General features: G+C 50.9%; 1 protein-coding gene across 3 annotated transcripts in view; it reads left to right on the forward strand.

Moving 5' to 3' along the window:
- The first annotated feature begins 6 nt into the window (after positions 1 to 6).
- DVL3 (dishevelled segment polarity protein 3) overlaps positions 7 to 25,530 on the forward strand; it is a 34,039-nt gene continuing 8,515 nt past the window's right edge. For 2 of the 3 annotated variants that reach the window (XM_027647375.1, XM_027647376.1), the window contains exons 1-3: positions 7 to 204; positions 21,735 to 21,804; positions 25,237 to 25,358. In XM_027647375.1, the coding sequence (XP_027503176.1) occupies positions 38 to 204; positions 21,735 to 21,804; positions 25,237 to 25,358 (359 nt within the window). In that variant the 5' untranslated portion in view covers positions 7 to 37. Of the gene's footprint in view, positions 205 to 21,734; positions 21,805 to 22,128; positions 22,218 to 25,236; positions 25,359 to 25,530 lie in introns of those variants that run through there. The other variant, XM_027647377.1, reaches the window with a different exon arrangement.

Genomic DNA, 25,530 nt, shown 5'->3' on the forward strand with positions numbered 1-25,530 from the left:
GGCGCGGGCGGGGGCCTGGCGGCCGGGCAGGGGCGCCATGGCGGCGGCCGAGACGAAGATCATTTACCACCTGGACGAGCAGGAGACGCCGTACCTGGTGAAGCTGCCGATCCCGGCCGAGCGCGTCACCCTCGGCGACTTCAAGGGCCTCCTCAACCGCCCCAACTACAAGTTCTACTTCAAGTCCATGGACGACGACTTTGGGTGAGCGCGGGCCCGGTCTCCGGTCCCCCGGGGCCACGCGTGGAGCCCGGGCCCCGTGGGCCTCCCCAGGGGGCGGCGGGGGGACACCCGCCCCTCTCGGGGCTGGGGCCGGGGCCAGCTCCCCCCTCCGGGACGGCGGGGCCGGGACCCCCGGGGTAGGGAGGTGACCTGAGGGACTGGCGGTCCGAGTGGTGCCCGGCGTGGGGAGGGGGACCCGCATCCATCCCCCATCCCCACTGCCTTGCCGTGGAGCGGGTGGGGATGGTGTCCCCCTTGGGTTCGATCTGCGGGGGACACACCCTCCGTGCGCCCCCCGTACCTCGCCTGGGAGAAGCTGGTGGTGATACCCCCCCGTGCACATTCTCTGGGGCTGGTGGTCCCTGACTGCTGCCTCCGGGTACAGCCCTCCATCTTCACTGCCCTCATCAGCTCTGGGGAAGTTGCCCCCTGGTAACTCCCCTGTGAGGGAGCTGGGGTATCCCCCTTCTCTGGGGCTGCAGAGACACCTTGGAGGAGACCACTGCCCCCCATCTGAGGGTTGCCCCCTCTACGTGCTCAGGATGTTTGGCCAACACCTTGACCGAGAGGGCATCTCCCATCTTGGGAGTGTCTAAGGGTGGTGTCCCCCCCTTGTGTCCTCCTCGGGATTGTTATTCCCCACCTAAAGAGCCTGGGCATCTCCCACTGTGCCTGCCTGGGGAGGGTGCCCCTTGTTCCCTCTGCCAGAGGGGCGTGGGGGCAGTCCTGCCTCCATCAGCCCTCCCAAAGAAGTGTATTTGGGGACAGTTTTGTTCTCCTACCATCCATTTTGGGGAAGGACATCCATTTTGGCAGCTTTGTCCTCTGCATCTCATCTCTGGGAAGAATGGGTAGAGGGGATGAGCTTTCTCCTCTCCTGCCTCCATGGAGAAGGAGAGCTTTCCATGTGCTGCCCATCTCTGAGCCAGGGGTGTGTACAAGACCCACTGTGCCCACATACATGTCCCATCCTCAAGATGAGATGTCCTGGGCTAGATCTCTGGGATGGATCTGGATGGAAGAGGGGTGCAACCTGCCTTTCATCCCATCTCCTGCAGGGCAGCTCTCTTCCAACACTGGTATTTTCATTACTTCTTCTGTGATACCCTTTGGTTCCTCCCATCATGGTTGGCTGTTTGGAGGTGAGGAGATATGTTCTGTCCCTTGTTTGGATGTTGTACTGACTGATCTTCTGGGGAGCCCCTGTTCTTTCCTATCTGTGTAAAGCTGGTGACTGTTCTGGGGAACAATTACCACATGAAGCCAGCTCTCTGTAAGACCCTTTGTCTCCCTTTTGTCCAGAGTCTTCATACATCTGACTCTCCTCTAGCCTTTTTCAGGACTCTGTTTCCATCTTAAAAATGTAGCTTCTCTTGTCTTCCACAATGTGTGACCCTTTACCATTCCTAGCACTTTGGTATTTGAAGGAGTTGCATGATCCTCCATCCTCTGAATTTTTTTCTCCCCTCTGAAGATTTAGTGTTTACAGTAGGTCTTGTGTATGGAGCTGGGACTACAAAGTGTTTTCAGTTTTATAGTCTTCCCCATGTCTTCTCCCTGCACCAAATACCTCCCTAGGCTGTGATTTTGGCTCATACCCCACATTGAACAGGGCTGGGCCTGTTTGGGGCTTGGATGAGATCGGTGTGGCTGCCTCAGCAGGGGGTGCTCTCCCCTCCTCAGCCAAATTATCCTAATGCCCAGGTTCCCGTTAGTTTGAGAGGTGCCAACTTTCAGATGAGGCTTGAAATTTGGAGTCACTCCTTTGACCACAGTCTGGGACTCTTTGCCTCCCTAAATTCCTCCTGACCCACTGGAGAGCTTTAGTCCTCAGAAGCTTCCCCATTCTCTCCTGGCAAATAGAAGTCTCCAGCCCTCATTTTCCATAAATTTTCTCAGCAGTATCAGTTGTCTGTGGATCGTTTCCTGTCCCTCAGCTGTTGAGTAGCATTGGGTGCTATGAAACAGCTGCCTCTCCCCATCTTGGAGGAGACCCTGTTCATTGGTGGGAGAAGCGAATTCTCCATGCATGCTGTTTGTAAACAAATGCTTTGGGATCCTTTGAAATGTTGTTCTTGAAGTGAATTCAAACTTGTCTTGAATGAAACATTGCCATGTGGGTGGGAGAGTGTCTGCGTAACTATAAACAAAGTTTAGTAATAAATAGCAGCGTCTCACATTGGGAAGAGGGGTCTGGTGGCAGCAAAGTTCTGTGCTGTGCTTTTTCATCATCTTCTGTTTCTTTAAGGCTCCACAAGAGGAGGCAGATGGTAGATTAACAAAACTCAATGATAAAACAGCATAGGGAGTTCGTGTGGATGATAGCAGGGAAAGGGGAAAATCACTCAGGAAGACACAGCGAGTTTACTTGTTGGAAATGCATGGGATCAGATTTTTGTTGGGACTTGTTCAGCTGATTTGTTTCGGAAGAGTGAACCTCTCTGGAAGGGAAGGTGCAGCTGAGAGGGGTTGGGGGCTGTGTGTGGGCAATCTGTTCCTTGGAGAAGTCCTGTGCGATGAGTTGTGCAGTTGGAGCAGCACGTGCAGGGCCTGGTGAAAGCCTCTCATGGTGTCACCATGGATGCTTCATCAGGAAAGCTGTCTCTGCTCCTTTCCAGAGAACTGAAGAATGTGCTGGTGGTTGGCTGGAGCATGGTGGGAACAACCAGAGCAGTCCAGCTGCAGCCTTGTCTCTGAGAAGCCCTGAAGCCCCAGGCACCACTCGAAATAGAATCATAGAATCATTTTGGTTTGAAAAGATCTTTAAGATCATTGAGTCTAACCAAAAAATTTCATGATCCCCGGTAATTGATGTCTATGAGAAAGCAAACCATGGGTCTGCAGGGACAGAAGGGCAGGAGGCACCTCAGTTGCTTGACTGTAAATGCATGGGCAATTAGTGAAAACCAGGAGATTAACAATGGCTGCATTCAGAAGCTGTGTGACAGAGAAGAGTGTTTCACTCTCACGTGTGTGTTCCTCTCAGCCCCATCCCTCAGGATGCCCTATGCCTGGCTTGTGCTGGCAGATTCTGGCCTGGGCTGGTATCTGTCAGCTGGGCAGTGTCCAGAAGTAGAACCCAGGGCAAAGCCCCTTCATGAGTGTTCAGGTGGATGACCTTAGGGTAGCTGATCAATGAGGAGGATGCCTGCAGATCTCATGGCTCTTCTTTTCATCAGTAATTGAACCTTTTGCAGGATCCGTGTGGCATAAAACTAAGTTCTCCTCTCATCTGTTGTTGGGAATGGAGGCATCTCACCTTCCAGGGCCAGCTGGAGCAAGACATGGTCCAGTGTTTACCTCACCCTTGTTTCCCAATCTGAATCTGTTTCTCCTTCTTCCTCCTTTTTCCAGGCTGTGGATCTTCAGCTTGGCGTTCCCTTCAGCTCATCCCCAAGGCAATATTACAGCCACAGTCTTGGTGTGTGGGATTTTTCATTCTTTTGTTTATCTTGTTAATATTTGTTTGCTCTGAGAATCACACGGTGATGGAGCAACTTCAGTGTTTACATCTCCTTGAAAATGTGAACTGAGGCTCCCTTGGGTGGCTCTGAAGTTATCAGTTAGTGCTGGGCTTCAAATTAAGAAGACCCCAGAGTGGTGTCCCCTCTGGGGGGGAACAAGGAGAAATAAGAAGATTCCATGCACCTGGTCCTGGGGAGAGGAATTGTGAGCAGCAGGAAGTCCGCAGTGTTTCATTACCTGGTTTAGCCAGTGTGCAGTGGGCTACAGCTGCACATAGCAAGGTGCAGATATTTGTACCCTTCTTGGGCTTTGTGTTTTGGTAGTCCCAGAACTGGAGGCATGTGGAGATCAGCCAATGGATGGAGCAAGTGTGGCAGTGCAGAGATGTGGTGCGCTCTTCTTGGACCTGAGATGCTTTGTGTGGATGTGTCTCACCATGAAGTGTGGAACTACCCTCGGCCTGCTAGCCTTGTTCTCATTAGAGAAGGAAGGTTTTTTCCTACATCTTCAGTCTTTTTATGAAACATTTTACAGGTAAGAGGTATGTGCTGGTCATCAGGAGAGCACCTTAGATCAGTGCAGTGCTGTCACCACTTGTGAGATCCATATTCTCCATCAAACCACCTGCAGGTTTCTCATGGGGTCTAGAACAGACTTTTTAATTTCTGTCTTTTTTTTTTTTCTAATCTGTAAGATGGAATTTCCAACTGTGCCTTGTCTTGTCCGATTGACACTGGGAGCTTCTTGCATAAACACTTGTCCAGAGCTTACCATGACAGAGCCCTCAGTTCCATAGAGGTGCTGCAAGAACAGGACTTAAATTCTTCTGGGCACCTCTGCAGTTGGGAAGGGAATAACCATGCTGATGGACTGTGGTAGTTTGTAGTTTGCTGGGACATGGGCTTCAGTCATGTGTAAAGTGTTATCTCCTGCTCAAGTCCATCATGAGAAATACACCTGCCTCTGGGCAGCATGGACCTTCTCACCAGCCAGATAGTGTGCGTGTTCACCCCAGCTGAACTACAGGTTTGGCTCTTCATTTGTCCAGGTGGCTGGTACAACTGTGAGGATATTCTTAAATCAGTTGAAATGTGCTTTTTTTTGACTTATTTTGTTGCTCATTTTCTGTCAGTGGAAAGGTGTTCCCACAGGGGCACACTGAAGTTTAAACTAAACTTTTCAAAGCAGTTTCAGTTAAATGGGTGCAGTTTCTGTGTCCAGGTAAATCCTTAGCACCTGGTCTGAAGTTCCATCTCATCTTTCCTTAAATTCTGGAATGCCTGAAAGTTTAAATTTCTGCATGTGGAGAAAGCACCTGGGTGATCATTTTGCTTATCTCCACTAGACCACCTCCTGTCTTCTAGACCAGAGAGCAGAAAGGCCATGTTGTCCTGCAAGGGGACCATCCTTCCCTCCCCATCCTACTGGTTCTGCATTGCTGGGAGGACACCAGTGATCCAAGGTACAGTGGTGGGATGGTGCTGCTCCTCCTTCCACTGCTGGTTTCTCTCTTGCAGGTCTCGATTCCAGTTTTAACTTCAGAGCTGTGGTGAGTGATTCCTTGGCCTCAGCTGTGAAGTGAAAATTGGTATCCAACTAATCACTAGCCCAGTATCTTATCCAGACCTGCTTAATTATCACCTGCTCTCCAAAGCCTGGTATGAGGCAGTGATTAGGGCAACGCTCTGAAGGCAGAACAAAGCGGGCGCTTCTGGAATTCCCAGTGCAGGGGTCAGATGCCATTGGTATTTGGCGACCTCATCCCCTGCACATGTGCATGGGGAAGTGCTTTGACGCTCACTGAAAGCCCGAGTGATTTATTTTTATTGCAAGGTCTTTTTGAAATTGATGCCAGTGGTGACTGTCCTTCTGGCTGGAAGTGTTGGGAGCTGGGGAAGGGATCCTAGATTTAATAAGCAGTGTCAGTCCCTAAGCAATGGTAAGGGCTGGCGTGGTGCCCCTGCCTTTCCTGCCAGCTCTTTGAGTGTGAGTTGGGGGAGTTGTTTTATTTTGATTTTTGGAAACTTTTTTTAAAATTTATTTTTAATTTTAAATTGGAAACTTTTGCTGTCTGCAGAAGACCTTTGCTTGTCCCTGGTGGGGACTGCCTCCATGTCAGCATGGATTGCATGCTGGGAGAGATTGGCAAGAGGTCTGAGAGTGAAAGGGCCTATAAAACTCCCTTATATGCTTATGTCTTTTGTAGTGGTCTGAGAGACAGCATCAGCCCTGCTGAAAGGTGGCCACTTTTCTCCAGCTTGTGGTCAGTCCCCGTCCTTCTGTGTGGAGGGCAGCATTTTCCATGTGACAGGCCACAGCACTCCATATGTTGTGCTCCCTGCTCCAGAGGAAGCATGTTTCCCTGCCTGTTCCTGTGAGGTGTGCTGCCCTGGTTAGCAAGGGTCCACCAGCACTTATTTCAGATATTTTACATGTAGGTGACTGCAGCCTGTCCTCTCCTGGGCTGCTGAGGATTTGGCAGGGAACTGCTAACCACTGTCTGTGCTTGTGGTGGGGAGTTCCTGTAATGCTGCCTGTGCTGGGGGTGGCCCATGGACACTGAAGCTGATCCTCGCTGGAGCTGCTGCTGGAGGCTGTTCCAAAGTATTGTGGCAGTGGTGGTGGTGGCCACAGCAGCACTAGGGCTGAGGTGCAGATGGAGAGGGCTAGTTGACAGTATTCCCTGCTTCCCTGGGTTGTATTGTCTGTGCCTGGCAGTGTGTGTCCTGCTGTTCAGACCCAGCTAGTTCTGACTCTGTAGGTGTCCGGCTTTCTCAGTTGTGGTTGGAGCTGTGCTCCTAAGGCCACAGTGGATGGCAGTCATAGCCTGGTTTCTTTGCCCAGGGGTGGCATTTGGAAAGCCAAGTTAGCCAAATCGGGCTGCAGACCAATTTCCCTAAGGCTTTGTCTGTACTATGCAAACAATGAAGCTTTACAACAGCTATTTGAACTTGTTTGCAGCCAGAGCTGGTCAGAATTTTTTTTTGACTGAATGTGTTTTCTCCCAAAATATGGTGTTATGTTGAAGCCAGCATTTTCTTGGAGAGGTATTGTTTTCAGTTATGTTTTTGATGGGAATGTTTCTTAATTTTAAGCATCTTTTGTCATCTTGGGAAAAAAAAAAAAGAAAGGTCTAAAAGCCTTTGCTCAACCATGAGAATTCAGCTGTTTTGATGCAGTTCAGTGTTTTGAAATCATCTGGAGGACTCTGGGCTTCCAAATTCCAGCACAGAGCAAAAGCCTACCTCTATGTCTCAGAAATTGCTGTGAAGTAAATCAGTGCACCCTGACTGTGGTGCAGGGATGGAGACAGATGGTCCGTGAGGCCAAGGTTGATCTGCTTGGAGCTCTGAGCCTTCAGTAAGACCCTCTTCTTTCTCCAGCATGCTCCTGACCTCCTCCTCCTCCTCTGATTTCCCCACTTGGTCTCCCAGCAGGCAGAGATTTCTGGGTCTGCAGCCTGAACTCTTGAAGGTGGAGGCAGCCACCCACTACCATGCGTTCGGGGATGCTCAGGGAAGAAGGGTGCTGTGAGTATAGGCAAAGAAAATCTGGTTTCCCCCACAGCTTTTCTGCTGCAGATAAGGGTTTGGTTTTGATCCTCTCTCAGGGTGGGCATCAGGCCCTCCACCTAGACTTGATGCTGTGTAGGTAGAGGTGTAGGGAGCATAGTTGAAATTCCTCAAGTCCTTTTTGAGCTCAAAGTACTTAAAAGTGGTGGGAAGGCTCTTGCATGTCTGCATGGCAGTTGCTGAACTGTTCTGAGCTGAGGATATCTGCTGTAATGAATTGCTACTCCTCCACCCTTGACTGCATCCAAACAGATAGAACAGTATTGTGGTTTAGGACATTTGATCTGTGTGAAAGCCCGTGAAGGGGAGCTGGGCTTGCAGAACACAGCAGAGACTGTACCTGCAGGAAATTGCCTTCATGTCACACCAACTTTGCATCGTGCTGCACATCTGATGATGCAGCAGCCCGGGCTGTGTGTTTTTGGTGTTTCCTATTGATTTCCTCCTCTCTCCATCCCTTGTTTGTTATTCAGAGCCTGCCCTTCTGACCTGTGCTGGATGGATGGTTGTTTTCCAGAAGGGGGATGTGGCACCACGTGGCTGTGTTACTGTTTGTCCCCTGGTGTTGGCTTGTTAGGCAGCAGCTGGCAAGTTAAATAAAACTTAATCCTGCTGGTGGCTGCCGTTGGAAATTTTTGGACCAGATCCTTTTGTGAAGGCTTTTTGGAAGGCGTTGAAATAAGGTACAAATCTGGGAATTAGTCTAATCTCTGTGACTTTGTCTGCTTTGTCCGTGTGCTTATCTGTATAATGCCATGGTGGCCTTAGGAGAGTGTGTGAACTCTTGGGCTGTGAATATCACTGTCTCCAAGGACTGCATTAGCTTGCAGAGCTGAAGCATTAGTATCTCCCTGAGCCCCTGAAGCTCTTGGTTTCACTTGTTTCCATCCGCTGTGTTGTTACTGTTGTAGCGCTAATATTAAATCTATCCAGGAATGGGCTGGAACTCTCTGGAGGTTTTGGCAGGCAGAGATGGCTGGTGCTGACCTTCCTGTGCCGTGTAATCCTGTATCGAGGTGGAGGGTTGGGACTGCTGTTGTTGTTGTATCAGTTATTTATTAAAGGCGACATGCCAGAGGCGTTGTTTTTCCAGGCACAGCTAGCCACGGAAGGCAGCAGAAGCAGCATTTGGGTACCCTGCTCCACTAAATCCTTTGTGTTGGTTATCCCTTCACTGGGGCATCTGTCTGTGTGTCTCGTTGGCTAAAATTCGCTATTGTGTGAGAGCTGGAGGAAAAGAAGAGACAGTGAGCGGTGACTGAATTACTGCAGTGGGAGTCTGTCCTTCTGGTCCTGGCTGAAGACGGGAGCTGAAGTGGGAAAGGCTTCCTCTCATGACTTAGAGCAGAGATCTGTTTCTGGGAGAGCTAGCACTGGCTGCTGTGTGGGAAGGTCTTTCTTCTGCTGTTCTTTGACCTGCCCCTAGGGTTTGGAGAGGAATTTATTTGCTACGTGGCCCCTCTGATCGCTGGCAGCTGTCTCTGTGATAGGCTGGGAATCCAGGGTCTAGGTAACAGAGTTCATGGAATTTTTCTTGTTTTCTGATGGCTGGCAGCTCCTGCCATATACAGGCTGGTTCTGGGGACACACCGAGGGTCTGCCAGAGGGGTCTGTGTTTTGGGAACTCTGGCTCTGCATGGATTATCATAGTGGGGAAGCTGGTGCTAGCACTTCAGCCTGCCCATTCCTGGGCTTCAGCTCTTTCCCTCAACATGGCTCTGGCCTCCTCATGGTCCTTTTGTGTCTCATCATCTGTGAGCAAATAGGTTGTCTGTCCCCTGTACGTTGCACTGTGCTGTTCTGCCATTGTTGACAGCCAGAGCAGTATCAGCAGTGTGTGACAACCCTGGCTTGGTGGCCTGACACCATCAGCAGGGCAGGGAGAAGGGCTGCAGTGCCGATGGCTGTTGCCTGGTTGGCCTCAGGGCACAGCAGCTTCTTAAACTGAAGCTTTTTCCAGAAGCTGTGATGGATATGCAAACTCCATACTTGTGTTTGCATATGGCTAACCAGCTGTCCCAGTTCATTCAGCCCTGCCTGGCTCAACCAGTATGTTAGTGCCATTCACACAGAGACTTGCCTGTGGGCCTAGCTGGGGCTGTGCTATACTGGAAGTCCATATAGGGCCTTAATGCATGAAGTCTTGCCATTACATTGTGTTAATTTGAATTTTTCTTGCTGGCTTTTGTGGCTGTGAGAAGGGTGGATTTTCACGGATCTGGCTGCAGACCTGAGTCCATTATGGGGGACTTCCCTTAGACCCAGCGCTGGTAAATGCACCTTTAGGTACTGAAGGGGCTCCTGTGAGATGGATTTTTCTTTCAGAGTAAAAGTTTTTGGTTTGGCCGTGGCCAAATGGTTAGTTTGGGAAACGTTTTAGGATTATTCCTTGTCTAGGCATCCTGGAAGTGGCAGGGGGTTTTGAGGATGTCAGTGTCTGCTTCAGTTTAGGGTAAGCTGTGGGTTTCCTTGGGGCAGTTCTGGCTTAATGCAGAGGTGTGTAACATCTCTACAGGATGTGCAGGTTGAGTCTGATGTGTTAGAGCTGGATCAGACTCGTGCAGCATGTGCCTGTGCTGCTGAATCCCCTGTGCAGAAACCCAGGAGGCCACTGCAGCAGCCTTCTTGAATGTGCTGATGCTGCCAGTGTGAGACACCACTTTAAAAATCTGTGTTTAAGTGGTGCCTTCAGGATGTTACTTTTGGTACAGTTGGTATCTGTGCTCTGGTAGGAAGCTGTATGGCACTCATGCTTTCCCATGTAGAGAGGTGTGTAGATTTGAGGTGGGGACTGTGTCTGGCCATGTCGTCTGTAGGGACCAGGTGAGCTCCTGGGTGGTCAACACATGGTGCTGGCACTAAGTGTTCATAGTGACTTTACATATGACTAAAGGAGAGATGGTTCATGAGAATTTCATGTCAGTATCGCAGATAACTAGGAAGCTCAAAATCAGGGTGGTCTTGTAACTTGGCTTACCAGCAGATCCACAGACATGGGAAATGTCCCTATTGCAGTAATAATGTGTGATGAGCCTTTCTGGGCTGCCCATGGGAACAGTTAATGTGTACAATGACCAGTTCAACACGGTTACTAAGCTCATGGGGTATTTACAGACTGCAGACAGGTTGTGCTGCCTTCCACTGTAGTCCTCTATCCTTGAAGGACCTGGGAGTTGGCTGCTGTGGCTTTGGGACCTTCCACAAGAGGAACATTTCATGTTGTGTGTGATGGTAACTTCTGAAGGTCACTGACTGTTACTGTGCAGTTGTCAGAGACAGCAGGTGGAAGGTTTTGAATGGTATGTGACAGGGTCAGGCCCAGGAGTTCACAATGCCAAAGAAAAGCAGCAACTTTGAGTTGGACCTGGTGCTGCAGTGATCCAAAGCACTATCCTCTTCCAAGTTGTGGGAAACTTACCCTCTTGTTGAAAAGGATGCTGATTCCTGGTGTAGAGGTGAATTCTGCCTGATAGCATCTGGTCTGAAGTCTGTACGTGGCACCTCACACAGACTTTAAATTTACAGTAATTGATTGGGTCCTACTTTATGGCTCCCATCTGCCTTCTGAACCTCCAGTGGAGTAAGTTACGTGGCAGCACATGCTTGGTTTGGTTAGGACTGGAGCATCCCTCTTGTCTCTTCCAGCACTTGAGCAGTATTTGCTTGTTTGCTGGGTTGCTGGCTGGAGGGCAAGCCTGGCTGGCCTGGTAAAGGCTGCTTGGTAGGACATTACTCATTGTATTCGAGAGTTTGGCCCTGTGTCTTGAACGGAGTTTGGTGAATATGACTGGTGTTAGTGAAATCACTGAAGTATATAAAAGGCTACTAAAATGTGCTCTATTTGCTGTCTCTGTACAGGGAATTTTTTGTACCATCTCCTGCATGACACCATCAAAATCAGGTGAGGAAGAAAAAGAACATGTGTCCCTGTCCTGGTGATGGTCAGAAATGATTCCTCTGAGTGTTCAGACCCCTCATATTCTCTGCTGCCTCCTGCATTTTAGAACCAGAGGGATGCAGTACTGCTGTTTGCCCATTTCTCAGAGTGCTGCAATGACTTGGGATCAGGAACAGAGTTCTTTCTTTGCCATCATGCAGCTGTTGTGACTCTGAAAGGCTCTTCTTTGCGTGAGTCCTTCTCATTGTCTTTGGCAAATGTTTTGTGGTAAAACTTAGTTGTGAGATTTATTAACTCCCTGTTGGTTTTATAGGGGTTCTCTGTATGTCTTACAGATCCAGTTAGCAGAGATGTTGCTGATGGCAGCTGAACTGGATGCACAGAGTAGGTGCAGTCATCTACAGCTTGTCATGCTTCAAGGCCCCTTCCCACTGGCTAGGAGGTTAAGCTGGTTTCCTTGGGAGACTCTTGCAAAACTGTTTGTTCGAGGAGAGAGTAATGTGAGCTGGTCAGTGTCTTGAGGGCAGGACACACGTGGAGGCTGCTTTGTCATCTCCTCGTGGAGATCTGTTATTAAATGCAAATTAATTGTTAACATGGGGGGGGGAGATGAACCTTGCTTCTCGTTCCTACAGTCATCTGCCTTGGTTTGTGCAGTCCCAGACCTGCTCTGGAGGTGTCTGGCTGGCAGAAAGTTGCTCCCAGAGCAGAGGGCTGGTGCTGGGCGGGGCTGGCAGCCCAGGACAAGGGGGTGCTGGCGAGCAGCCTGCTCTGTGGCAGCTCCCTGATTCCCCAGGTGTGGAAGTCCAAGCTTTCAGAGTTTGTTTCCCACCATCCCCCTCTTCCCGTTTTCCCCTCTTCTCCTCTCCTTGCTCTCCCGCTGAGTTGATGCTTTTCCAGGAATGAGCTGTACTGCTGGCCCAGCACATTCCACAGCAGCAGCGCTTTCTTGGCAGGAGCCTCACTTGCTGTTAAGAAAAAGCAGGACTGACTTGGTGTCCCTCAACTGAGGGCCAGAAAAGGAAGGCCTGGTCCTGCATTCCTCATGGTGCATGCAGAGCCTTCACGGACACCATGGCGCTCTCCCTAGACTGCTGTGTATGTGCAAACTTCACACTGTCCCCCCAGCAGCCCCTGGAGCCCTTTACAGCTCCTCACTGCAGTCTTAACCAGCATGAAGTCCCTGAACGTTGCAAGGGAAGCTGTTGCTTTTCTAGCCAGCCTAGAAAGGGGTGTGTGACTTCTCACTTGTTGAGAGTTGCAAAGTGTTCCCTTTGGAGCCTGAACACCTCATCCACAAGCTCCTTGATATGTTAGTGTTGTGTCTTTTGCGTTGTGTTACCAGCAGTAGCCAGATAAACCCTTTGCCCACCTCTACACTTTTTCCACCTCTCTCCCTTTCTCTCTGTCAACGGGAGCTGCCATGTTGCAGCTCTGCCTTGTGGGCTCTTCCTGCTGTCTGTGTCCAGATGGAGCTAAGTGTCATAGCAGACCAAGCCTCCTTCCTCCGGTGTGCTTGCTGTCTCCCAACAGTAGTGTGAACCACAGCAACCACATCAGAATTTTACCCTGTCTCTGGCTGGGGCCTCTTTGGGTCTGTTGCCTCTCTCACCTTGAATAAAAGCCCAGCTTTTGGTCACTGTTATTATATCTGTGGAACTGTCTCCATTCCATTAAGGTCATTTCTGCAGATGTTTAACCTCAAATCTTTCTTTCTCACAGTGAGTCCCTGCACTTGTCTTGTATCCTTGTGTTGAGCTATGCAAGCTCTTAGAGTTATTGAGGAGCTGGAATTGAGCTACCAGGGTGAAGAGCCTGGCCAGGCTTCTGCTGGAAGTTCCCGTTTGTCCTGATTTCCAATTCAAAGAGACTGAAAGTGTCACTGAACCTTGGGGGGGGGGCCCTCGAGAATGCTGCCTTTGATGATGTCTGTAAATGTCCTTTTGGAGGTTGGAAGCATTGCTTGGGCAGGGCAGGATTAATTAGCATGGAGGTGCCTCCTGCAGTCCTGTGCAGCTTCCTCCTCCCGGTGGAGGACAGGCCTGTTGGGCTTGTTTGCAGAGCAAGGCTGCAGCCAGATGGTCACTCAGAGATCAAGGCAGGAGGGGCCGCCAGGGCTCTGGGCTCACTGGGAAATCAGTCTGTAGCTTTGCTTTGATAAGTGCTGCTCCTTGGCAGGCCTCTGAGGCTGAGTGGCTCCTTCCTAAATGCCAGTCTTTGGACTAGGTGAACAGGAGGTCTGTCCTCTGTCATCTCCCACCCAGTGACACTGGTAGGACTGAGCACAGGTCCAGCTGGAGCCAAGCATCGCCTGGGCTGGGGGGCTCTGGTTGTCCTGGTCAATGTCCAGTGGAGTGATTGCAAATGTGTTGATGAGGGGTTCTCAGGGAAAACAGTTGGCATCTTGGATGTCTGTTCAGTCTTGGATGTCTGTTCAGCCTCTGCCTGGCTGACCATGGAGAGAAAGCACAGCAAGCTGTGGGGCAGCAGAGGTGAGCGTGGTTGAGGGCATGGCAGGCCCATGGCAGGGGGATTGGAACTAGGTGATCTTTAAGGTCCCTTCCAACCCAAACCATTCTCTGAAAATAAAAAAGGCTGCTCTTATGCTTATGAGCATGATGTGCCCACTCTTGAGGAGAGTAGTTAGTAGCTTGAAATGGGATGACCTATTCCCCAAGGACTACTTGTGATGCTCCCTTGATTTGTCAGGAGAGCAGGGGTGGTCTTTCCTGCTTGAATGCAGAGCTATGTTACTGCTGTGGTAGCAGGACAGCTGCTAACAGCTGGTTTGTGTTTCTTGATTCTTAAGCTTCTTAAGTGTTTACCTTAAGCACAGGTAAACACTGTGCTACAAGGGAGCTCATCTTCACACGGGGTGCAGGGACAGACAGGAGGACAGCAGTTCCTCTGAGGGGGAGGCTCTGACAGAGCTAAACCATCTACAAATCCGTGTTTCCCTATTTACCTGTGCTACAGCATAGAGGAGCAGTGGGGAATACCCTGTCTGGGGGCTTGGGAGGCAAATTAAATGGGAGAGTGACAGTCTGTTTATGCTCAGAGAGCCCTTTTCACCCCAGTGCACTGTGTAATTTGTACTCCTCCTCCTCCTCGCACAGAAGGTTTAAATACAGTGAGGAGGACCCCAAGAATGCCCTGGCTTATGGAGACAGACAGCTCAAATACTCTAATCCTGTTTGGTGCATGCTGTTTGCCTGCAAAGCCCAAGGTCTCGCCAATACACGTGTTGTCACCAGTGTGTGTATGCTTTGATTGGGCCTGTAGCCCCTGGGGGAATTGTATCCCCATGGGAAGCACACATATCATGTCTGGGCTTAGTCTAACAGGCGAGTATTTCCCATGTGAAATCCCAGCTCTCTCGGAGAATTGCCCTGTCCAGTTTTCTCTTCTGGTGAAATGGCTGCAGAGCTCATCCCTGTGGCCCCAGCATTTGATCTTGCGGGAGAGGTGAGAATTTTGCTCTAGAGACAGGAGATGCTCACATTTGGGTGGTAACACAAAAAGGTGCTTCCTTTTGCTATGCAGCATTATTAATCTGTACAATCATTTGGAAGCAAAACATCCCTGCCCTAAGGGGTGTGTACTACAGGTCTTGAAAATGAGATCACATTTTTGGTGGGTAAATCCCTGAAGCTTGTGCTATTGGGTAGAAATGTCTCCTGAGTGTTTTTTGTTTGGTTGGGATTTTTTTCTTCTTTTGCAGGTTGTAGGAGATGGGGGCTTTTAAGATCAGAGGAGTGACCAACCTAATCTGTGCACTTTTGGGAGGTTGTCGTAGAATAAGTTTATAATTGAATTTCTGGGCCTTGCATTGTTGGAAAAAATGGTGCTGTTTTGTAAAAGTCTTTCCTCTTAATAATTGAACTGAACAAAGAAGATCATCTTACTCTTTCGTCTGCTCTACTAGCTTTGGATCTTTTTTGTGTTACATTGTCACTGCTCAATTGTCTTCTCAATCTTTGCATGTTCCCTAGGAACAGGCTGCTTTTCATCTTGGCCATCAAGCTGTCCAACATAAGCTTGAGGGGTCCCCTTCCCTCACCTCCCTTCTTTGTATTGACACCGCCCCCCCCCCCCATTGCCAGATAAAGTGTTTTTATTTGGTACCACGTCTGTGATTGCTTCTCTCTGAGTATCCTCCTTGCTGCAAGCCCTTGGATAGGCAATCTGGGGGACAGGACTGCCAAAGACAAGCAGCAATCACTGCTGAGCTCCAGCCTGCATCCAAATCTGGGGTTCAAATCCTGCAGGAGCCTCTGAGATTTCTTCTTTTGCTGGGCTCATGTTACTCCATCCGAGTTCTTTGCAGGGACCTTACTGTGGCTGGTGGGTCCTGCTCAGGAGAGACCAGAGCTGGCTGAAGCTAGAAACTCCCTTGTATCCACATCCTCAGCCGGGCTGGAGGCCACCGAGGGGAAACGGGGAGGCTGGGAGCACAGCAGCTGCGCTGGTAATGTCTGCGCAGCCGGGGTCTGACACAGCGCAGCCGTCTCCGCGGCTTGGGGTTTATGGCCTCCTTTCTCTCCTGTGCAGGCTCTCGTTCCCCACCTTCCCTTCATTCCTAGGACATGACTCTGTGATATAAAATACCCTCTAATTTCCTGAGCCGGGCTGGAACTCCCCGGAGAAGGCAGCGTCTGCCCGCCTGTCCCTCACCCGCCTCTGCATCCGTGTTCCACGCTGCCAGCTGCTCCCGCCGGCAGCAGCGGGAGGGAAGCTGGGAGCATGGCATCTTCCCAGGCCGTGGGAAGAGGGTCTGCCGGCTCCTACAGAGAAGCTGGTGGGAGGGTAGGGATGGAGCCAGGGTTGGAGCTGGGTTTCCTTCACTTCCCTCCTTGTTGCTGGGTCTGTCCCTTCCCCTCCCCCAGCTGGATGGGAGCAGATGTGCTGCTTGTGTCAGCCCTGGCAGCCCCCTCCACACACCCAAGCTGGTCTCCTGCGCAGCCCGAGCCTTGTCCCCTCCTCCTCCTTCTTCTCCTCCCCCTGGCTTGGCCCCGTGTCGCTGGGGATGGCAGCGGAACCATCCGCCCACTCGGCCTGCCTCTCTGTAACCCTCCCTCCTTCGTCCCTCCTGCAGGTCTCTTTGTTGGAAAACTCAAGGCAGATGAGTGCTGGGGAGTGCTGGGCCTGCAGGCCAGGCACTGAGCCTGCAGCTTGGCCTTGGCATGTCTGCTGGCCCCGGAGATGGGACCAGGGTCACAGGGGGATTGTCTGGGCAGAGCAGCAGCACCGAGGGGCCTGGACCTATGTTCACCTGGGCAAGACTCAGGTTGCCTCCACCTAGAAGGGGTTTTTACTGGTCACCATTCTCAGTCATGTTGTGCCCAGCCCCCAGCAGGACTTTAAACATGGGGACCTTCAAAACTGGATGGTAAACTCAAAGCAGTCCCTCTACAATCAGCTTTGGGCAGATGTTTTCCCTGGGCTCTGATGGCTTCAGCCAAAAGGAAGGCTTGTAGAGAACAGAGAGATTGTGAATTCCTTCTGGGTCTGCTCTTTCAGGATTCCTGGGCTCAGACCCCATCAGCTGAGGGCTCTTCTCGGCACATTCACAGAATGGTTTTCTCTGCCAGCACATCCACTGGACAGTTTCATCTCCTGGCTGCCTCCCCGTGCAAGCGCGGGAGCAGAAACGTGGCACTGCTCACAGCTCCCCCAGAGGCTGCTCGCTCAGTGGCTTCTGACTTGTGAACCTGCGATCGAGTCCATGTGTCCGTGTGAGAAGTGTGACTGGAAGGGTGGTGAGAGGTGGGAGGAGAAAGGCTGCAGCTCCGACTGAGGCTGGAGAGGAATGCAGGACACGAATAGCTGGGATGGTGCAAGGGGTGACAGACGTGAGCAGTGCTGCAGAGATATTCCTGCTCGGCATGTGCCTGACTCCAGCACTATCAGTTTTTGCTCTGTAGAGTCTAAATATATAATCCATCATGCTCTGGCATCTGGGTGATAAATAGTGATAAATAATGTAGTGGCTGGGGAAGGAGGGAGAAAATGCTCCAGGGTGGAGCTGACCCCTGGGATGTCTGGGGCAGCCACGGGGTAATAAGAGTGAGGAGGGACCAGCTCTCAGGACAGAGGGAGCTTGTTCTCTATCAAGCATTGCAGCTGAGGGTGAGTGGGCGGGTCTTGGGGTTGGTTTCCTCTGTCCCTGCTGAAAGTGGAATAGTTCATTTGTGCTGAGCAGTTGGTCACCTTGACCCAGTGAATATATCACCCTGTCCCTTCACCCACAGGCAGGGCTCTGTGTCCCTGAGCAGTCATCATGCAGCACTGAAAATTGGCTCTGCCTGAAGTTCTCTCTAGGAATTGGACACGGTCCAGGCTGCTGGCGACAGTATGAATGGATGCTAGTGCAGCCAGGGCAGGGTGCGTGTGTGTGCACTTGGAAATGAGGAGACGACAACTTGCCTGCCTTGGAAAGGGCTTACGTGGGCACCAAAGGGGATGGGTCCTGGGGGGACACTGCCTGTGTTTGACACTCATCCTGGGCTGCAGGGGTTTTGGGCAGAGGCTGGCACAGAACGTGCTGAAGAAGCATTAAGCCAGCAGGATTTTAATCCATCCTCACTGCTCCTTTCCTGCTTTTCCTGCTTCTCCATCTGTGCAAGAAGAATTAACGCACGTCCTGGGAGTGGATTAGATTGCTCAAACCGTGACATCCTCATCTGTGCCTTCTGGGGACTGGTAGCCTTTGTCCGGTCCCTTTTCTGTCTCTCCAGTTTGGGCAGGGATCGTGAGTGCCAGCTGCCAGCAAAGGCCTGGCGATGTGCTGCCTCTCACCCCGTGGGACAGCCCTTTGCCGAGCATACGTGACACTGGCGCAACCAGCGGGGCTGGCAGGGTGGAGCGAGCCTGCTCCCCGGGTTTGGGGCTTCCAGCACTGTTCATTTGCCTTTTGCTGATGCCTTGTGAGTGTTGGCAAGCCTTGCCGTCCTGTGTTCAGTGGCGGCTCGGGCAGCTGTTGGCACACCAGGGAGAGCAGCCAGGAGCCCAGAGTACCTGTTTCTCCGAGCCCCAACGTGCTGCGACTTGATGGCAGTCTGGGGCAATGGGCCACAGCTCCACGTCCCACACTGGCATCCTCTTCGATTCTCCGTGAGTTGGGGAGTGGCTTGGGGACCCTTCAGAGCTGTTGATGGGATGCCACCTATGAGTATTGCTAATTACTTATAGTCTATTTCTTTTTAATACATAATTTCCCTTGGTTTCAATAACAAAGTAACATTGTTATTTGTTCTTTTTCTGTTAGATTCTTCCCCGCCCCCCTAAAAAATTTATTTACTATTTAGTTACTGCATTTTTTTTTAAGCACAATATGTGTCAAGCTGCCTTAGATATAGCCTGGAAACAGAACTTAGTATCACAAATGACTTGTAATGTGTCTTTGTATTAAATAAGAGTGCTTAAAATGTCATTGAGAAGAAAAGAAAATGAGCTTGATAAAGTCTGTTTTGCCACTGGATTCAATTTATCAAAGATGGTATTAATTAATTCTGGTGAATTTATATGTTGTTTTGATTGCATATTCACTGTGGAAAAAGTATTTAGGTGTCCTGTGATATTTAAAATAAAAAGAAGAAATTTACTCTCCAAAGAAAACTAATTTTTTTTTTATTTTATTTTTTTTTTACTGTTGGGAGAAAAAGTTATCAGTGCTCCCTCAACTATGAAGTCTTGATAATGTAGCTGTTTGTGTAATGCAAGAACATGACATTGTGGCACAACTATAAAGCTCAAAGTGATGTTGAAATATTATGTATGTAATTAAAAAACAACAGTAACATTTGGGAGCCAGCATGTTTAATGTATTTCACTTTCATCTATTAGAAATCTCTGGCATAGGTTGTGATTCTTTCAGATCATTATAAAGAGGTTTAAATTATGTATTTCTTTAGAAATAAGTGAACTGGTGGAAATGTGTCTGCTGGAAATACAGTACAGCAGAAAAGTCTAGGAGGTTGTTGGAGTGTGCGGAAGAAATTCCTGACACAGCGGGTGAGGGAACCGACTAGGGAAGGCACACACTGGACCTGTGGGTGATGGGGTGGCTGGAGGCTGTCTTGTGCAGTGATCACAAAATGATAAGAGTTTTTGATTCTCACAGAAATAAGGAGGCGGGGTCAGCAGAACTGCCGCCTTGGACTTGCGGAGGGCAGACTTTGGCCTGGTTAGGGAGCTGGCTGACAGAGTCCCCTGAGAGGCAGTCTTAAAGGGCAAAGGAGCCCAGGGAAGGCTGGACATTCTTCAAGAAGAAAATTTTAAAGGTGCAGGAGCAGGACCTCCCCCTGTGCTGAAAGACAAGCTAGTGGGGAAGAGTGGCCTGGCTGAACAGGGAGCTCTGGCTCGAACTCAGGGGGAAAAAAAGAATATATCACCTTTGGAAAAAGGTGGAGGCAACTCAGGAAGGCTACAAGGATATTGTGAGGTTATGCAGGGAGAAATCTAGAAGGGTCAAAGCCCAGCTAGAACTTAATCTGGCTACTGCTGTAAAAGGCAATACATATGTGTTTACAAATAACATCAGCACCAAAAGAAGGGCTAAGGATAATCTCCATCCTTAATTGAATGTGGGGGGAAAACAGTGACAAAGGATGAGGAAAAGGCGGAGGTACTTAATACCTTCTTCTCCTCAGTCTTTAGCAGCGAGACCAAATGTTCTCAGGGTACTCAACCCCCTGAGCTGGGAGACAGGGATAAGGAGCAGAATTAAGCCCCCCCATCATCCAAGAGGAAATGGTTGGCAGCCTGCTGCACCACTTAGACACATGCAAGTCCATGGAGTCAGATGGGATCCACCCAGTGGTACTGAGGGAGTTGGTGGAAGTACTCACCAAGTCGCTTTCAGTCCTTTACCTGGAGTCCTGGTCAACCAGGGAGATCCAGTTGACTGGAAGTGAGCAAATGTGACACCCATTTACAAGAATGGCCAGAAGGAGAATCCAGGGAACTACAGGCCTGTCAGCCTGACCTCACTGCCAGGGAAGGTCATGGAGCAGATCAGCATGAGTGCCATCACATGGCAAGTACAGGACAGCCAGACAATCAGACTCAGCCAGTATGGGTTTAGGAAAGGCAGGTCCTGCTTGACCAGCCTGATTTTCTATGACAAGGTGGCATGGTTAATGGATGAAGGAAAGATTGTGGATGTTTTCTACCTGGACTTTAGTAAAGCCTTTGACACTGTTTCCCATAGCATTCTCTGGGATAAACCAGCTGCTCAGGCCTTGAACAGGTGCACTGTTCCCTGGGTAAAAAACTCTGGATGGCTGGGCCCAGAGAGTGCTGGGAAATGGAGCTACATCCAGCTGTCAGCTGGTCACAAGTGTGTTCACCAAGGCTCAGTACTGGAGCCAGTTCTGTTTAATATCTTTATCAGTTATCTTGACAAGGGGATCGAGGGCACCCCCAGTTCTCAGATGACTAAATTGGGTGGGAATGTTGATGTGGTGGATGGTAGGAAGGCTCTGCAGAGAGATCTGGACAGGCTGGATCGGCGGCCAGTTGTACGAGGTTCAGCAAAGCCAAGTTCCTGCTCCTACACTTGGGTCACAACAACCTCACACTGCTCTACAGGCTGGGGGAAGTGTGACTGGAAAGCTGCCTGGTGGGAAGGGACTTGGAGGTGCTGGTTGATAGTGGCTGAACATGAGCCAGTGTGTGCCCAGGTGGCCAAGAAGGCCAGTGGCATCCTGGCTTGTGTCAGCAATAGTGTGTCCGGTCAGCAGGACCAGGGAAAGTGATTGTCCCCTTATGCTCCACACTGATGAGGTTGCACCTCTAACCCTGTGTTCAGTTTTGGGCCCCTCACTACAATACAGTACAGATGAGTGGCTGGAGTGAGTCCAGAAAAGGGTAATGAAGCTGGTGACAGGTCTGGAGCACAAGTCTAATGAGGAGCAGCTGAGGGGCTCGGCCTGGAGAAAAGGAGGCTCGGTGGGACCTTATTGCTCTCTACAACTACCTGAAAGGAGATGGTAGCCAGGTGGGGATCAGCCTCTTTTCCCAGGTAACAAGCGACAGGACAAGAGGAAATGGCTTGACGTTGTGCCAGGGGAGATTTAGATTGATATTAGGAAATGTTTCTTCACCAAAAGCGTTGTCAGGCATTCGAACAAGTTGCCCGGGGAAGTGGTGGAGTCACCGTCCCTGAAGTTATTTAAAAGATGTGTAGATGTGGCACTTGGGGACATGGTTTAGTGGTGAGCTTCGTAGTGCTGGGGTAATGATTGGACTGGATGATCTTCAAGGTCTTTTCCAACCTAAATGATTCCATGGTATGCACCTGAATTTTGGTTTTACTGATTAAATTGTGAATTGAGGGATGAAACAGCTGGATGCACACAGAGAGCCTGTTCTGCCCTAGGGTTCTTTCCAGCTTGCCAGTCATGGCTGTGAGCATAGGAACCTGTGACCTGGCAGTGGGCAGGAGTTGCTGATCCTCTTCTGCTCCATTCCCAAGCCTGGGCTGCCTGTTGTTGGGTGCAGATGCCTGCCTGGGTAAGTCTCATTTTCCTCTGAAATCCTGGACCAGCTCTGACTGCCTCCTCTCCCCTCTGCAGGGTGGTGAAAGAAGAGATCTCGGATGACAATGCCAAGCTTCCCTGCTTCAACGGCCGGGTGGTGTCGTGGGTAAGCAAGCCCCTTGCTATGGTATCTCTCTGCCTGTATCTGCCCTCTGAAAACCACCATTTGGATGTGTAGTGCCGAGTAAGGCACAGGGACTGCTCCATACTGTCGGTTTGCTGACTGCTAACACAGCTGATGAGCTGGATTCCCACATTCCAGTCCTTCAGCTGCAGAGGGGGCTCTGTGGTGCTGGGTCCCCTGTGCCGGGGAAGATGTGGGATGCCTCTGTTGGAGAGCTCACGATAACTGATGCCTGGCAGAGATCGTGGTCATGGCCTGTCCACAGCATAACCCGTGTGCCCCTATGGCAGGGTCAGCTTTCCAAGGAAAGTCCCGCTCCAGTGACTGGTGCAAAGGGCTTAAGTGACTTTAGTGCTGGTGAAGCGGACTGGATTTGACTGCCCTGAAGACTAAAGGTACTGCCTGGGCAGCTGCAGGACAAGCTTTTCCCTCTGTGCCGTGCCATGCACATGCTCTGTCCCCTGCCTGCATGCGTCCCTCAGCCCCTAGAGGACCCTCTGTTAGTGGGGGGAGAGGACATTCAGTCTCCACAGCCCATCATCCCGTTTTAGCTCTGCTGAGCTGCAATTTGTGCTGGTGGGGATGTGTGGATCTACACCAAGAGCAGAGCCAAGACCCAAGTACCTTCTTCTGGAGGCCTCCAAATAGCCCCTCAGCAAATCAGGCTAGGTCAGACCTAATTCTGCTTCTATCCCTGCCCCAAACAGCGAGGCCTCAGCTGGGGGGCTGTGAGGAGGGGGTGACAGGGGCAGTCAGGTGCCCACTGCCAGCCTGGCTGCTGCTGGATTCCAGGCAGGGGAGTGCAGGGTGGGCTCCTGCCTGTGCCTTGCACCAGGAGGAAAGGATGTGCTGGGCTCCCACACAAAGAGCCGGGGCCCAATGCCGGCTGTCCTCCCTCTAGCGGTTATCCAGGCCCTTCGGAAAACAGCCTGTGTCCGGCTCTTGACCAGCATCCATCCCTCTGCATTCATCCCGCTGCTGCTGCATCTGCACAGAGACGTCTCCCCACCCCACCCTTTCCAGCTGCCTTTTGCTTTTACCTGCCCTATGGGGAGTCCCACAGTCTCTGAACCCTTTGCATTGCTCTTTTTTTACCTGGTGTGCTTTTCCTTGTCCTCCATGCATCCATGCAGCTGCTGGCTTTCCTTGTAGGGTCTCTGTGGTTGCTCAGTGTGACTGACATGGATCTGGTGTGGGTCTGTCTGGTGTGACCACCATGCTGCTGCTCTGCTGGGCTGGATCCTTGCAGGGAACTTGTGCCCAGACTGGCTCTTGTGCACAAAGGGGTGATGGCAGTCCCAGAGACCTTTATGCACAGCTGATGATCCCTTTTTCTATTTCTGCTGAGAGTCTTCTTGTCCATGGGTGGTTTGGGGCCTGGGGGCAGCACTTGCTTTGCTGCTTCTGACAGTCAGGCTGAGATGAGGCTATTTTAGGAACGCAGTACTAATTTTAGTGACCAGGAAAGACGGGGGCTTGAATCCAAGTGAGTATTTCCTGACAGTATAAGAGGGAGGAATAGTGTAGGGTGGTGATCAAAACCTTCCCTGGAGGAAATCCCAGCCTTGGGAGCATTAAAGGAAGACAGCATCAGTCCTCCCCCAGCTTGGGAACACCCCCTCTACTCTCCTTACTTCTGTTTGACAGATGCCTGTGGCTAGTTCCCTCTGTCCAGATCTATTTGCCTGATCTTGCATTGTGATTTTCAACCATAAGGTGTTGTATGACTTTTCCCTAGACAATGCTGGCCACTGCCAATATATCTTCTCTCATATGCTCCCGGGCAGTGGCTGCCAGAGCAGGGATGTGGCCCTTAGGGAGTGGGATGTGTCCTGGGAAGACATGTCACTGGGAAGGTGCCAGGAGCAAAGCCAGGCATGTGCCTGGGGCTTGCTGGAGGGAGGGTGCTGAGCCAGTGTGAGACAAGAGCTGGTTAGACAATTGTGAGATCTGGAGCCGTTGGGCTTGTCCTGGGGCTTGTGTGACGGGCTCTGCAGCTTTTGACACCCCGGGCTGCACTCTGCTCTGTCTGCTGCCCTGGCTGCGGCTTTTTCAGGGCTGCTTTGTCTTCCTTGTCCCAGCTACATCCCTGTCTCAGTTTCCAGTGCCTCTCTGGCAGTAGACCTTTCTCTCCCTGCCCTAATGATTATCTGTGGATTATCTTATCAAACTCTTATCAGGGTTTCCCCAGTTCTTGAAGGTGGGCAGGGCACAGCTCTTTCATCAGTGATGCTGGGAAGCACTGAAGACCTGTGTAAATGGGCTGTGCCTCCTGCACCCAAGTTGGCATCTGCTCTTGGCTCCATGCAGATGTGGTTCCCTCTCCAGCAAGAAGCAGTGCTGCCTCTGCATTGACACTGGGCATTATGGTTTGGGCAGCAGCTGTCAGCTCCTTTCCAGCCCATGTTTCATGATCCTTCTGTCCTGACCCACAGTGGGGCATCCTTCACCTTAGATCTTTTCTGGGCCCTGTCACCTCTGCTCTGGGGGTTCCTGAATGCGTCTTTCAAGGAAGAGGCTTTTTATTGTCCTCTTGGCCAGCCCTATTACGATTAGTCCTGTTCATTACAACTTGAAAGGGGGGGAGTGCAAACCTGGATAGGGAGTAATATTGGGAAATTGCTCGTTTGGGCTACCCTCAGTTTCATCCCACTGGCAAGCCTGTGGAAGCTCCACTTCATTCCCTGAGCCCTGAAATTGGTGGTTTATTACAGAGGCATGTGGGTGTGCCTGAACTGCCCCACAAGCATGGCTGGTATAGAGTTCCTGGGGTTTGACCCTTTCTTGAATTTCTGCACTGGGGAAACTGTTGAGCCCCCCAGAGGCTGGCTGAAGATTGTGCCCAAGCCAATAAGCTGGGCAAAGTTTGTATGGAAGTCAGAAAAAGATCCTGTTTCAGGAATCTATTTCAAAGCCAGCCTCAGCCCTGAGCTCTGTTATCTGCAGCATCTGAGGGCTGGGGAGGTGAAGGTCCTGCTGGTCCCACAGCTTGAAGGCAGGGGTGTAGAGGCTGCTAAAACTGAGGAAAGGAATGACTGGTAGCTGCCTCTTCCAATGTGAGAACAAATGGGGGAATCCACTCCCTGCTACAGGATGTGTGCTAAAGGTTACCTGAGTATGTGGTGTGGGTGTGCAGGTGATGTCAGGTGATGTCCAAGCAGGGCTGTCAGCCACCTGGGCTTCACTGCTGGGTCAGGAATTCCTGAGCCACAAATAGCCAGTGTCTGGGAAGGCATTGAGAGGGAATGTTGCTACATGCTTGGCCTGTTCCATACCCGCTCCTGGGCATCTGCTGTTGTCTGCCATCAGAGATGAGATCCTGGGCCAGGCAGGCTTTTGGCCAGCTCCTTTGGCCACTGTTGTACATGTTTTCCCAGAGCTGCAGCCGTTTCCTTCTCTGTCTCATCCCTCCAGCTGGTGTCTGCAGAGGGTTCCCACTCAGATGCTGGCTCGGTCTGTGCCGATAACCAAACAGAGCTGCCACCTTCCATGGAGCGCACAGGAGGAATTGGAGACTCCAGGCCCCCCTCTTTCCAGTAAGTTACCTGGACATCTGCCCTAGTTTCCAAGGGACACATAGTGGGTTTGCTGTAATCCTGAGCAGGGGCTGGGATACTCCTACCCAAATTGTCAGGGATTACAGCCAGCAAGGGGGGAGGAGGATGAGGCTGGGAGCAGATTCGAAGTGGAGCTGCATTATTCAACAAG

Source organism: Corapipo altera, unplaced genomic scaffold (genome assembly GCF_003945725.1).
Source record: "Corapipo altera isolate COAL_440 unplaced genomic scaffold, ASM394572v1 113, whole genome shotgun sequence".
NCBI classification, from domain to species: Eukaryota; Metazoa; Chordata; class Aves; order Passeriformes; family Pipridae; genus Corapipo; species Corapipo altera.